A 13,219-nucleotide genomic window follows, 5' to 3' on the forward strand; every position below is an offset into this window, starting at 1 on the left:
TCATTTATAAGCTGGTGAAGTTACTTGGCTGATGAGGTCAGAAAAGGATCTGCAAACACGTTCAGCTGCAGAGAAGAGCTCCTGCTCCAAAGCAGACTGTTGAGCTGAAAAGCAGAACAGATTTTAAGTCTTTCAGAGCACTTGGATGCTGCCAGAATCCTGAAAAACTCTTTATGGATCTCTAATGTAAGATAACTGTAGAAATAGCACTTTTTCTGTCTCTCTCCTCATTATGCCCCCATTATCAAAAGCAAGGCACCCTGAGTGTTGAACAAAGCTCTGCTGTGTGACACTGTTGATGCCCAAGGGATTTTGTACTGCTGGAAGTCAGCCTGGACTAGTCACAGTTACACTGTCACAGAAGGGGCAGAGACCCCCAGTGCCTCCACCAGTGTAAGTTTGCTCCCTAACTGACTGCTGAGACTGATTTCCTCTCATGGTCTTTGATTCATCCTGTTTCACATTATTCCAATGTTAGGGGCTATATTCCAACTTGCAGGAATATCTTCTGCCCTACACTCTAGAGCTGGAATACTTCTACAATGGCAAAGGCAAGATTCTGAGTTTCCTCTGAGGGTTGAATGATTACAAACAGTATTACAGAGTAAACTGGATGAAAGTGAAAAGACACCAAGTATAACTGGGAGAACTTGTACCTGTTTGGGCTTGGAAGGACAATACATCTTCCAGTTTCATCACTAGCTGCTGCAGTTCCATTTCCTCACTGACTTCCTTCTCAGCAGGTGCCATATGCACTGCTGTGGGACTAGGAACTGTATTCCTCATCATGGCATCAGGGGAGTCTCCTGTCAGTCCAGGCAGATGTGTTTGATTCTCATTTGGTTTTTTATATTGCCCCATAAAAGGTCTGTTGCTCTGCAGGGACACTGACTCCAGTGGGTCTTCTGAGAGCATAAAGTCCACTGCAGTTGGAACCTCAGGGGTCTGTAGAAGCTGCATTCTATTTGCAGAGTTGGGGGGATTCAAAGATTGCCTGTCTGCACATGTTCTGGAAGTGGGACTTATCTGGGCAGGATTTAATCCACTCTGCATTCTCCTTTCCAGCTGGACATGTGGATTTCTTGGTATCATATTCTGATGATGTGCAAAAGGAGGCTCTGATGACTGCAACATTGTCTACAATAGACAAAACACATTGTGAAAATAACCAATGTTTTGGTTTTCTGGTAGCACCAAAATAGGCAGGAACATAATTTGGGGTCAGAATAATAATAATAAAAAAAATATATATTTAATTATTGGTGAACTAAACCAATTTTTTTCTCGAATAAAATATTTTCCTGCAGTAAAATAAAACTTTATGTTTGAGTTTGGACCAATCCCTGTGGCCACTTTTCTCACAATTGCAATCTGAAGACATCATATGCTTTAATGCCATTCAAAAGTCTGAATAATTATGTTCCAAGGGTAAACTTGCAGGAAAATTGTTCTAAAATAATTAAACTAGTGGGAAAAATATGTGTGTGTATTAAACACATATCAAACATACCTCAGACCTGTTAAGATCTGAAATCCCAACTGGCTAGGTTGAATGTCAGTGCCACCATTGTAGTTGGAATTTTCTAGACATTAGTGGCTGGGCTACATCCTAAATATATACAGAATGACATGAAAATCCCTGCTGCAAAGAGCCCATCTGCTTTCTCTGAAGTCAAGAACCTGAGATGACTGAGCAGGTAAGCAGAAGGTGCACAAAATAGTATCAAGAGTGTTGGTTTGCAGGAAAAGGAGTAGTTAGTGTTCAGTAATTGTCCCTAGCTGTGAAGATTCTTGGTATATTCATCACTATACCTTTACTTCTTGCTTCATTTGCTGCAGCTTCATTTGCAGGTTTTCATGGCTTGCTCTCAGGCTTTGGAGCTTTGCCTCTATTTTGCAGCTTTTATCTTCCTGGCAGTTGTGAAGAAATTGCATTTCCTCCTTCCATTTGTTTAGCTGCTTCCTCATGTACCTGCCAGGGACACAGGAGGGTGGGGGTTTTGCTGGATCACAAATACACACAGTCATGGAAAAGAGCAAATACTGTAGCACAAATTTTCTCCTCTTTGTCAGATCAGGAATTTTTGGTCAGCTTTGGGGTTAGAGGCCACTATTTCAGGAACTGGACTGTATCCATGGAATTATCAAGAGTGTTCTAGATGAGGAAAGATGCAAGCTGAGCAGAACTGTGGCCAGGACTGAGCCTTGTCTCTTGGGGTTTTACCTTTCCCACCAAGGTGGCTACAACAGGAGACAACTTAGAGCAGTTCCTCTGTCTAGAAGCACACTAATTCTTGGCAATTCCCTGACCTGCAAAAGATTCCCATTGTTTCCTCCTGGGCAAGAAAGGAGTAAAAGCAGCCTCTACTCTTCACAGCCTCTACTACTTCTACAGGAGGAAGACTGGGTTTCTTCTTGCTCCTGGCATTCTGTGCAGCACAACTTCTCCATATCACACAGCTGAAGTAGTTCACTCCCTTGCTTGTTTAGATCCACAAGTCCATCTGATTCACTTTCTTTTGGGTATGCATTGGCTCACAGATGAGAGCCACATCAGTTTCACTGGAATTATGCAAGATTTATCAGAAAGGGACAGCACGTCAGTCTGTTTAATGTTAAAATAAATATTACAGTGGTCCCTTATAACAGCTTTTAATGTATTTACTACTGTATCATTTATTTAATGTGTTTATTTACTGTAAAATGCTGACTACCCTCAATTAACTTGGGGCCCAGTTCTGTGAACAGGCACATAAATGCTGGAAGTTGGTCCACAAATAAGAACAAAGAGCTTCCCATGTGCAATATGATAAATTCACCCCCTTCCATGATGAGCTCTGGGTATTTCAGGAGCAGGCTTCCCAGATATCCTCTCAAGTACTGCTAAGCTAAATGAAAGCTGAAGATCTCTGCCCTATCTCTTTATTTTCCCATATGAGAACAAAGAGTGAGGTAAGGACAGAGACTTAAAATGAAACTATTGTATTGCTCTAGTCTTGGAGTGCCCTTGTGTGAATTTGGAGCAGCAATTGCACACTGACTTATTAGAATGAAACAAAAAAGGAACAGAGGGAACTGGACATACTGAAGAAAATAGAGTAGCTTCAGGATCAAATTCTACACTTTGCTGTAATTCCACTGTTTTCAGTGGTCACAGAGATGATTATATCTACAGCACATTCATATAACACCACAAAAATGAAAGAGGGGAAAGCAGAAGTTAAAGAAAAAGGGAAACATGCTTGCCCACACAACAACATCCCCCCTCCACCAAACTGCCCAAGAAACTTGTCATTTAGGAATTAATATTTTATCATGTCAAAGGTTTGAATACCAGAAGGGACTCTGTGATAAATCTAAGTCATGGAATTTTTACTGATAGTCACTCTATTAAATCTGTAATCTCTATTAGATTTAGAGCATATTTTTAGAAAGATACCCTACTTTGATTTAAAAACTGAATGTGAATGATGAAATTTGTTTTGATTAAGCATTATTCAGAGAAAAAAAATTAAACACTATGCTACTCTGATATTTTTATATGAATGAACATTTTTCCCTTAAAAATGACTTTTAGAACCATAAACTAATAACTGCAGAAATGCTGATGAAAACAACCCAAAATGTTTTGTTTTGACAGAAATTGTTTTTCCAGTGATGTCTGTGTAAAGTTTTTGCTGCTGAGTTTTTATCATTCATCCCCATTTGATAGGATTTTTGTTCTTTAAATCTCAAAACCTTTCTTCTCTGGAGCAGCACTGCCCCAGCCTCCAGCCACTGTACTACTGCATTTACCTACCTGGTTTCATTGTGAATGCTTTTGAGGGATTTGTGTATTTTTAACACATCTGCTTCAAAAGAGACAACTGCCTATAACAAAAAAAGATAAAAATACCTGTTCACAACTTTATCAGCAATAACATTTCATTTTCTATGCAAATTTTGGTATCAGAGGGCATGGTAAATTTGAGATTGGGTCTGTTTTACAGATGTACTAGTTGACCTTTTTATTTAATTGATTGCAAACAACTGATGTGTTAAAATATTTCTAATGGATATGAGGACAGGCTGGAAAATATACTGTCCAGAACAAATTCTTTGTCCTATGACAAATTCTAAATGTGTGAGATTCTGTTTGGTTTAAACTAGAATAAAAACCTCACTGCCTGGAATTTCTGCAAAATGGAATATCCTGGTTTGGGAACAGTCTCCTCCAAGGCTCACAGATGCTTTGGGACAAGGAGATGGAGGGAGAGACTGGGTGTGGAAGAGAAAAGGGAAATTCCTCATTTTTGAATGGAAGTAGCTGCCTCTGGGCCATGCAGGGGACAGAAGCCCAGAAGTCAGGGAGACAAACACTTTCCAGGTAAGCTGCTTTAGAGGCATGGCATAAGCTGGGCTGGAATCAGGGCTGCCAGGAAATCATGAGACTAAGAGCTGGGTCCCCAGGACTTCCAAGCTCATGGATTCTATTAAAAGCTATCATTGGATTTATGGTCTGTATCTTTTTAAGCAGCACTGAAATAATCTGCCCTGTAAAAATCAGCACAGAACTGCTCAAAAGGCATTCTCAGCCCAGAGAGAAAATGAAAAAAAGAGCAATGCATCTGACAGAATCCTACTGCAGGGGTGCAAGTCCTTGTCTCACTGTTCTCCCAAATGACAAATGCCAGCCACCAACATTTTATGCTTGAGCAATGTCTGCCCACAACTTCTCCTGCAGCTGCATGTGAGCTGACACTACACCTGAGCTGAGCAGCAGAGCTGCTCAAAAAGCATTCTCAGCCCAGAGAGAGAATGAACAAGAAAGCAATGCATCTGACAGAATCCTCCTACAGGGGTGCAAGTCCTGTCTCACTGTCCTCCCAAATGACAAATGCCAGCCACCAACTTTTTATGCTTGAGCAATGTCTGCCCACAACTTCTCCTGCAGCTGCATGTGAGCTGACACTACACCTGAGCTGAGCAGCAGAGCACTACAAGCCATGTCTCCCAAAGGGCAGCACAGCAGTAGCAGCCAAAAGAGGGACCTGACGTGCACAGGCCAGTGCTCAGTCACTGCACCCTTGGCTTCTGGGAAGAACAAGATGAGTGGATGACACAAACTGTTTTGAACACAGCCCAGTGTTCCCTGTATTCTGAGTATGTGCCCAGCTGTCAACCTCTCAAATAAATATAGAAACAAAAAAATGCTATGTGTTTATTTTTATCTGTACTGTCCTATGCATTCCTCTAGCATTGTTTCTATGCAGGGAACCTGGAAATGGATTAGTGGAGAGCTTCTGTGCATGAGCTGTTTTAGTTGGAGTGGACACTACTCTGGTTTTGTCCTTAAGAAGGGCCCATTCTGTGCTCTTGCTGTTGTTATGGTGACAAAAGTGGCCTGAGCTTGGTAAGAATTAAGAATCAAGGTCTTCTTCCTTGGCATTTGCTTGCAGTAGGAGGACATGATGGCATTTTTTTACTGTCAGAATAGAGAGAGGACACCAGTCTTAGCAGTTCTTTAGTGTGTTCCTCTGAGATAACACCAAAGAAGAAACCAAAAAGTAACCCAGCAAATATTCTTACAAATGCTTCTGGAGGTCATTGGTAATTAGGAGGCAATTAGATATTTAACTTGGTAGGTTGTCTTCTCAGCTTTAGCACTATTACAGCTTCATGTTTTGCTCACCTGAGATTTTGTCTGGCCTTGCTCTGGTGCCTTGCTGTTATTCTCACTCTTCTGCAGTACAGTTCTCTCTTCAGTCATGAACCTGGGGGACTCCAGGACAGGTCTGTCCACTGGGGAAGATGGGTTCTCAGGGCCAGGTGGTGGTGGAGCACTGAGCTCTGCAGGGGGACTGTATGCCAACAGAGAAATAGAAATAATGAGTAGAGAAAGGATCAAGCCTTATATGGTTTTGGTACCCAGACAGATGAAAATAAAAGTAATTCACTGTAAGCAGACAGCTGTGCTATTGACTAAGCCAGAAGTCTGGTTTAGCTATGTCTGCTGGCATCATCTGGCTGAAAGAATGAAAGTCCATAAAACAAATTCTACTCTTTCAACAGAATCTCAACCAGTTCTTTCTGCCCATTTAGTATCCCTGCAATTTGAGGCTTCTCTTTTTTGCTTCCTTTAACTAAATATCTTGGGAAATTCAACTACAAGAGGATGGCAAAGGGCTGGATATCCTGCTGTTCAGTCCATTCTCTGCTGGGAACAGCCCAGGCACCTGTCAGCCCCACAATGACACCTGCAACAGCAACCCCAAAGTCATCCCTCTTTGCTACCTAAGCATTAGGAAAGCAAAACTCCCATGGAACTACAGAGAAATCTTGACTGCTCACAGAAGGATTAAAGGACATTCAAAATGAAGAAATATCTTTTGTTGCTGAATACAAGTGGGGAAATATTGGCAATGGAAAACACTTTGCATTTTACTACATTCTAAAATACAAACACCAAATATTCTCCATGAGAATCACTGTAATTATTATCCCTTAATCTTCCTGTATATAAAAGTGGTTTCTAATAGCAATTTACCTACCTAGCAGTGCAGCACAATCAAGTTTTTGCTAAGAGATTTTGATCCTCCTTTGTGCAAGGATGAAATTAATTCATGTAGAGAGAAGTGACCATTTTTTCCATATTTCAGTCTCACTGAAGCCTCATTTGGAGAAGACACTTGAGGTGTAAGAGAGCTGCTAGGTCCTCATACAACCAGAATAGAATCTCACCCTTTGTGGGTTCATACTGCTTATCTCATCTAATCATTCCCTGCAGTTTCTACACCTTAACATCAACCAAAATCTCAGAGCAAGGAAAGAGAAACTACAGGAAAAATCACAGCATGATCTCCAATGCTCATTATTAACCACTGTGATCAGTGGAAATACAGTAATGAGTTTACACACTAACATGTGTAAAGCACACAAAGCAGAACAGCTCTGAGAGAACTGAAGTGGTAAGATCAGCTTCTCAGTACTGTGAATAATCCCACAGGACTGCTGTTCAGTGGGACTTGAGTAGAATGACTGCCAGTGAGTGTGCTCTGGTTCACATGTGGAAAGTACTCACAGTAAATTTCCAATGAATGTGTCACAGAGGTACTAAATATTTGCAATGCTTGACCCTAGACTGGCCATAAGGAGTGGCATGGAGAGAAAGAGATGACATAAGGAAGGAGGGAAGGCACAATGATGTTATATTTTATAAGAACTTGTTATTGGGTTGTCAGCATGGTAATAGTAGTTAAGCTATAGAACAATGTCCAACAACTTTCCACTTATGCTTTCCCTTTTTAATGGAAAAATCATGGCATGGTGTGGGGTCTGTCTTCAAATCACTTACTCAAAGGATATAATCAAGCAATACCCCACAGCCTGACTTACTACTGAGAGACTTATAACCCCATTAGAAGCAGAAACTCACAAAGCCTTTTTGTGAGTAGGGAAGTGCTTCTCCTCTGCCATCTCCAGAGCCCTCCTCCTCTGAGCCTCCTTCCTCCTGCGGCGCTCTTGAAAGAGGTTGTTCTTGATGGTGTGGAGGAGGTGCCTGGCACTTGCCATTGCTGCCATCTGTCAGAATGAGGGATAATAAAGAGGAGTGAATTTTCAAACAGCTGCTCCTGTTTGTTTGTGCTCCTTGAAGAGGCTCCTGGCTGCTTTCTGAGCCCTCGATGGGCAGCTGAGGTGGCTGGTGATGCAGGACCACAGGTGAGAGTGGGTCCAGTCCTGTTAGGAGAGCAAATCACTGCCTAGGCCAAATGCAGGCAGCCTGGAAATGCCTAATGCAGGATTCTGGCAGTTACAATGATTAAGCTCACAGTCACAACAATAATTCTGCCTGACTGGTATCAGAGTTCCCTCTTGATCAACAGGAAGAAGGACTTTTGTATGGAGTGTTAACAGCTGCAGCCTTCTGTGCCTCATGTTCTCTTGTACAACCCAGTAAAATCCACACCTCCACCCCTCACAGCAGTGGCAGGCTCAGGGACAACAATGAAGCTCAGCAGCTTTATTGCAGGAGGACACAAAGCAATTCTGCCTCAGGAGAAGAGGAAAACACCAGGAAAACTACAGCCTGCCTCCCAGTCGTTCCTCAGCGTGGCCACAGCATTACCACAAGGTGTCAGCACGGTAAGGAAAAAGAGTGTGGGATTTCTAATCCCCACTCAGCCTTCCACTCCCTGATAAAGACACTGAGGAAAACTTACCCAGCCAAGGACAGCAGCTGCTAAGAGTGGCACAGAAAAGTGGCTTGCTATGGATTATTCTGTGTCCCACACAAAGAACAGAAATGTGGTATCTGTCATAGCATAACTTCTCTTTTTATTGGAGTATAGGTTTTGGCCATGAAAGTAATATTTCCAGGTTTAGTGTTAGAGTGGGGCTTCACAAAGGAAACCTAAATTCAGTAGTCCAGTTGCAATACTGCAGCAACAATGTGTTAAATGTCCAAGAAAGTATAGGAGAGGAAGGGGACTTGAAAACAAAACTGATTTCACCCAGTCACAAGCAGCAGCATCCATGTGTCCCAGTAGTCTTTCCAGCATTTGTGTGACCACCCTCCAGTTTTTGGATGTGCCTGTAGCTCCTTAAGGAGATGGCAGTGCTTGTGATATTTTGAGTGTCTTATAGGTATAGGTCTTGTTCTTTACCTTCACAAAAAATGTAAGGGCTATTTCTGTGGATGTTCTAGACTACAGTAATTCCTGACACACCTGAGGCCTGTAGTGGGGAGAGTTTTGCAGACTCTCCATCTAGCTTGATGAGAAACCACTTCTGTGGCTGATAATCTGTAACATGTAGGGAACCACTGGAGAACAGCAGGTTCCAACTTCAGCCAAGACAGGAAATATTCTTCAACATCTGTCAAATTCAGCAGAGCCTGGAAAAAGTCTGTCTCAAGTTCTGCCATTTACTTGGAAAGAACTTTTCTCTCTTCTACAATGCCTAGTAAAAGCTCTGGTATTGGAATCTGCCAGCAGAGATTTTCCATTCATGTAAAAATGAATGTGTACAGCTGTTCCCAGCACCTGTTAAGCTCAGGTGAGATGAATACACAGAGGCACTGATCCAAGTGGTTACTCTGACTGAGAAAAGCTACAGAATTTATACATACTTTGCATGGTAGCTCCCTAGGTCCACAAAGTGCCCTACTGACTTCAGTTCCATAATGTAATCAAACATTAACTGTATCAAATATGTATTTTTTTTCTCTTAGATTAGGGTACTCCTAAAATATTAGTTGTGTAATAGCACTGCAGTGGAATTACCTGATTTAAGTCTGTCAGTAGCTTCTCAGGGCACCACAGGTAATCAAGGCCACCTTCCCATCAGGATACCAGAAAGCTGGAAGCAAGCTGAAAACAACCAGAGGAAAGAAACTGGAATAAAGGAAGAAATCTTTGTGCTGTATATTGCACTGGGCTACATTTACAGGAAGCTTTTTCTATACTATACACATGGCAAGAAACTTGTGAACATTTTGTGAAAAGAAGAAATTACAGTGAACAGAAAATGACACACTGTCCTCAGAAACTGGAAAAAAGACCAAGGTAGTCAGGGAAGAAGATTCTTCTAAAGTGATTTCCCTACAGTACACATAAATTATGAAATACTCTTGATGTTTCTAGCTTCATTTCATAATGCAGCAGTTTATGATTTTAAGCACAAAAAAATTCATAACACAGGACCTTAAGCAGTAGTGATGATATTCTTGATGAACAGTGACTCAAGAAGTCCTGCAGACCATTTACATTTCACTCACTTTCAGCAAAAATCTTTGCTCTTATGTAGAAGGGAATAAATTTCACCTGTGGTGAGTAAATTGCACAATGAACTTAGCTTTGGCCTTTTCAATCTGCTACAATCACAACCCAATCCTGCTTTTATTAATTCACTATTCACAAACAATGCATGAGAAAAGTACACTCTGAGAGCTGCTTCCTTACCATTTGCTATGCAGAGCAGTCAGCTGATCAGCTCAGGGATGAGAGAGTGATTTTGTTTCATAATTGGTTGATGGACACTCTAAACTGGAGAAGAATGAAGAGTTTGGTGAGCATTACAGAGATCTGCTGCACTTTCAGAGAGATCTGCTTTTCCCTCTGGCTCTGTTCACCTTTATAGGAGGTGCTGAAACAGAGAAACATCAATCAAATCCACTGTGGGAAAATGAAGGGAGAAATGGAGGAGGCTCCCTGCCTCTTCATGAGTGGAAGCTCAGCATTTTATACAGACAAGCCTGTAAAACAAAGTCCAAAACACTCTGCAACATAAAAAGGAAATCATCTAGACAGCTCTTGCTGGGTTTATGGAAGCAGCAAAACTTGTGAGGATATAAAGACTCAGCTAAAATTCCCTGAATGTGATTTTGGGATGGGTAGGAAGAGAAAAAAACAGCACAATTAACTATATCCAAATTATAGAGGGAAACAGCATGATTAACTGCATCCAAATTATAGAACTAACTTTCTTTCTACATGTAGGGAACATAAAGCTATGCTATCAACATTCAGTACTTCATCTGGGAGAGATGCTATGAGGGGTTTTTTTAGAATTTTATTAATGTATTTCCACTGTCATTCAAAAGGGGAAAAATGTTGTATAAGAAGCACTATCTAGCTCTTAAGTGTTTGTAATGTACTCTGAGATTCTCAGGTGGACAATGAGTGACACAGTGGCAGCAATACAAGTTTTTTACAGGTTCTTCTCCCTGTTAAAGGACAGAATTCTCTTCAGCTACCACTGGCAAAGACTTTGTACACAGCATAGTTTTAGGGCTGTTCTGTAGACAGAAAGCTTCTGTGAAAAATACCCACACATTAAAATTTCAAGGTTCATTTCAAGGAAAACAAAACAAAAAAAAGAATACACACACACACACACAAGTTTAAGTAAAATAATCAAATTTGGACTTGACCAAAGCCTATAACACTCTGAAGGAAAATTGAAATTTTAAAAAATGCAAAAAATTAACACTTTTTTTTTGTTTTTTCAACAGCTTTGTGGGGAAAATGGGTTTCTTGTGACCAGTGACACAATGAGTCATAAGAATAGTATTTACCACAGAGAGCACATCTGCTTCTTTGGGAATCAAGTCTATTAATGGACTAGAGAAAAAGATATACACTGTGCATAATTTTAGCCAAGATCATAATGAAATAATATTTCTTCAGGCAAACCTGTGTCTTGATAAGAGATGCTCTTGTACAGGGGAGAGTCTGTCAGGCTGCACAGCAGGGTGCTTTGGATGCATATTGTTCCAAGCATTAAACAAATGTTATGTCAAGATCAACATCTGGGGCTCCCACAGCAGAAGAGAAGCAATTTTCCACAGCAACTGGCTTTTGACATCTCTGCTTAGGAATGCCACTCAGGATGCTTGACTGCATCCCATACCCTGAAATGATTTCAGCTCATTCCTTGCACATCACTGAAGGGTGTTTCCCTGAGTGGGAAGCAAAGGCTTTTGAACGTGACCTATACCTCACACTTCACACACATCCCTAGAGCTTAAAGAAGAAAGAAATTGTTCACAAAGCTTCAGAAAAGGGATTTATCAGTTATCCTCCTGTCCTCAGAGACACGTTCTCACTGCCCTTCACACAGGAAGAGTTACTCAAAGGTTGTTTAAGGTCAAAGCCAAGCAACAAATATGCATAACTGAGTAGAAATAACTCATTAAACTCTCTACCTGTTTCATCTGGAAATAAACCAATTTGTGGGCAATGGTTTCCTACAAATGTACCAGAATAATGTTAACAGTCAGCAAATTATGGGCTCTGCTGGTTCCCAGATGCTGCCCAAGATACAGAAATAAGCCAATATCTGCCACACCATCTGCTTAGGCCTGCTCTTGTCATACTACATTTTGTGATATAATTTGGAGATGTAGTGTAGTGTGTCATACAATGTGAAAAAGGAGCTTTGACTTCCATGCAATCATCAGTCCTCTTTCTTCAGAAACTGATCCAAAGCCCTTCTGAAAGCAACAGAAAGACTCCCACAGCTTTCAGTAGGCTGTGGGTTCAATTCCAACTGCTTATTTTCAAATGCAAGTGCTAGAAACATACACATGATCCAACTCAAACACCTTCCACGTGCAAGATGACTTCCTAAGTGGAAGGAATCTGTTTTAGCAGCCATCTGCTACTCACAAGTCCATCCTCACTGACAAAATGTGGCCTCAAAGTAGGGCACTCTGTGCCTGTCAAGCACAGCTCCAGAATTAACTTGCAAGAGCACACAAGCAAAACAGCAGAAAAAAAAAAAACACCAAAACAAATCACCAAATAAAATAAAAAATATTTTAGGATTATTACTTAGAAGAGGCTATTTAGGGACATTAAACTCTTTCATTTCTCACAGGCATGAAGCTTCCCCTTTGGACAGAAAAGCAGTGTGTAATCATCCTGCAGTGGGTCAAAATTCACCTCAAGAATCATAAATGCCCTTTGCTGACAAGCTGATGAAGGAATTCCTACACATAGAGAAAAGAGTGCATTGTTTCCTGACACCTCCAGCTGGTTACCTGCTAGTTCTGCACTTTGTGCTTCTTGTTATGTAGCAGATGAAGGATCCACCAAGATATTGCACTCAGAAAAGGAATGTCTGGCCACCTATAAATGAAAAAAAAATTCATATATTATAAATTAGGGAACATGTTGCTTGTGTGCCTGACCATACCATGAGCCAAGGTGACAATGGCAAGGCACATGCCAGGACAGATCCAAAAACACAGGTAGCACATCACAGCTGTGTAATTGGTGTCATTTGTCATGTATGTGCTACACCACAAGATTCATGATTTCATTACAGTTCAGTAGTTGCTGCTCAGACAGACACAGAAATGTCTCTTGAGTAAAGCTGGGAAAAAAATGAGAAAAAAATCCTTGCCCTGCAAGTCTGGATCCATCTGAAGTGAACAGATGGCATTGGGTGTTCTATAGCAAAACAAACCAAAGTGGAAACCCCCATTTTCTAGGCAGAGACATATCGAGCCACTCAAACCAAACCTTTTAATCTGAACCATTCACTGGATGCATTTCAGAAATGAAATTAAACAATTACATAAACCAACATAATAGTTTTGGTGCCATGCACAGAGAAGCTCCAGAAAATTGCATGGTCTCTGCTCAGGATAAAGTAGGATAGTTCTAATAACTGCAAAATCAGGGTGAGAACAGTTCCCAAACCAGTTTTAGTACAGGACATGGATCAATCTTTCCCT

General features: G+C 41.0%; 1 protein-coding gene across 1 annotated transcript; it reads right to left on the reverse strand.

Moving 5' to 3' along the window:
• Nucleotides 1-12,932, reverse strand: DYTN (dystrotelin; the record flags this gene model as incomplete). The annotated part of the gene is given in 14 exon segments (XM_008942974.1): nucleotides 1-104; nucleotides 657-1,137; nucleotides 1,813-1,972; nucleotides 3,800-3,870; nucleotides 5,672-5,840; nucleotides 7,415-7,560; nucleotides 8,702-8,872; nucleotides 9,261-9,283; nucleotides 9,286-9,347; nucleotides 10,024-10,112; nucleotides 10,114-10,151; nucleotides 10,734-10,788; nucleotides 12,507-12,529; nucleotides 12,886-12,932. Coding segments are annotated over 14 exon segments (1,639 nt in total), but the record flags the coding sequence as incomplete, so codon positions are not given.
• Between the last annotated feature and the right edge of the window lie 287 nt (nucleotides 12,933-13,219).

Source organism: Merops nubicus, unplaced genomic scaffold (genome assembly GCF_000691845.1).
Source record: "Merops nubicus isolate BGI_N331 unplaced genomic scaffold, ASM69184v1 scaffold10456, whole genome shotgun sequence".
NCBI lineage: Eukaryota > Metazoa > Chordata > Aves > Coraciiformes > Meropidae > Merops > Merops nubicus.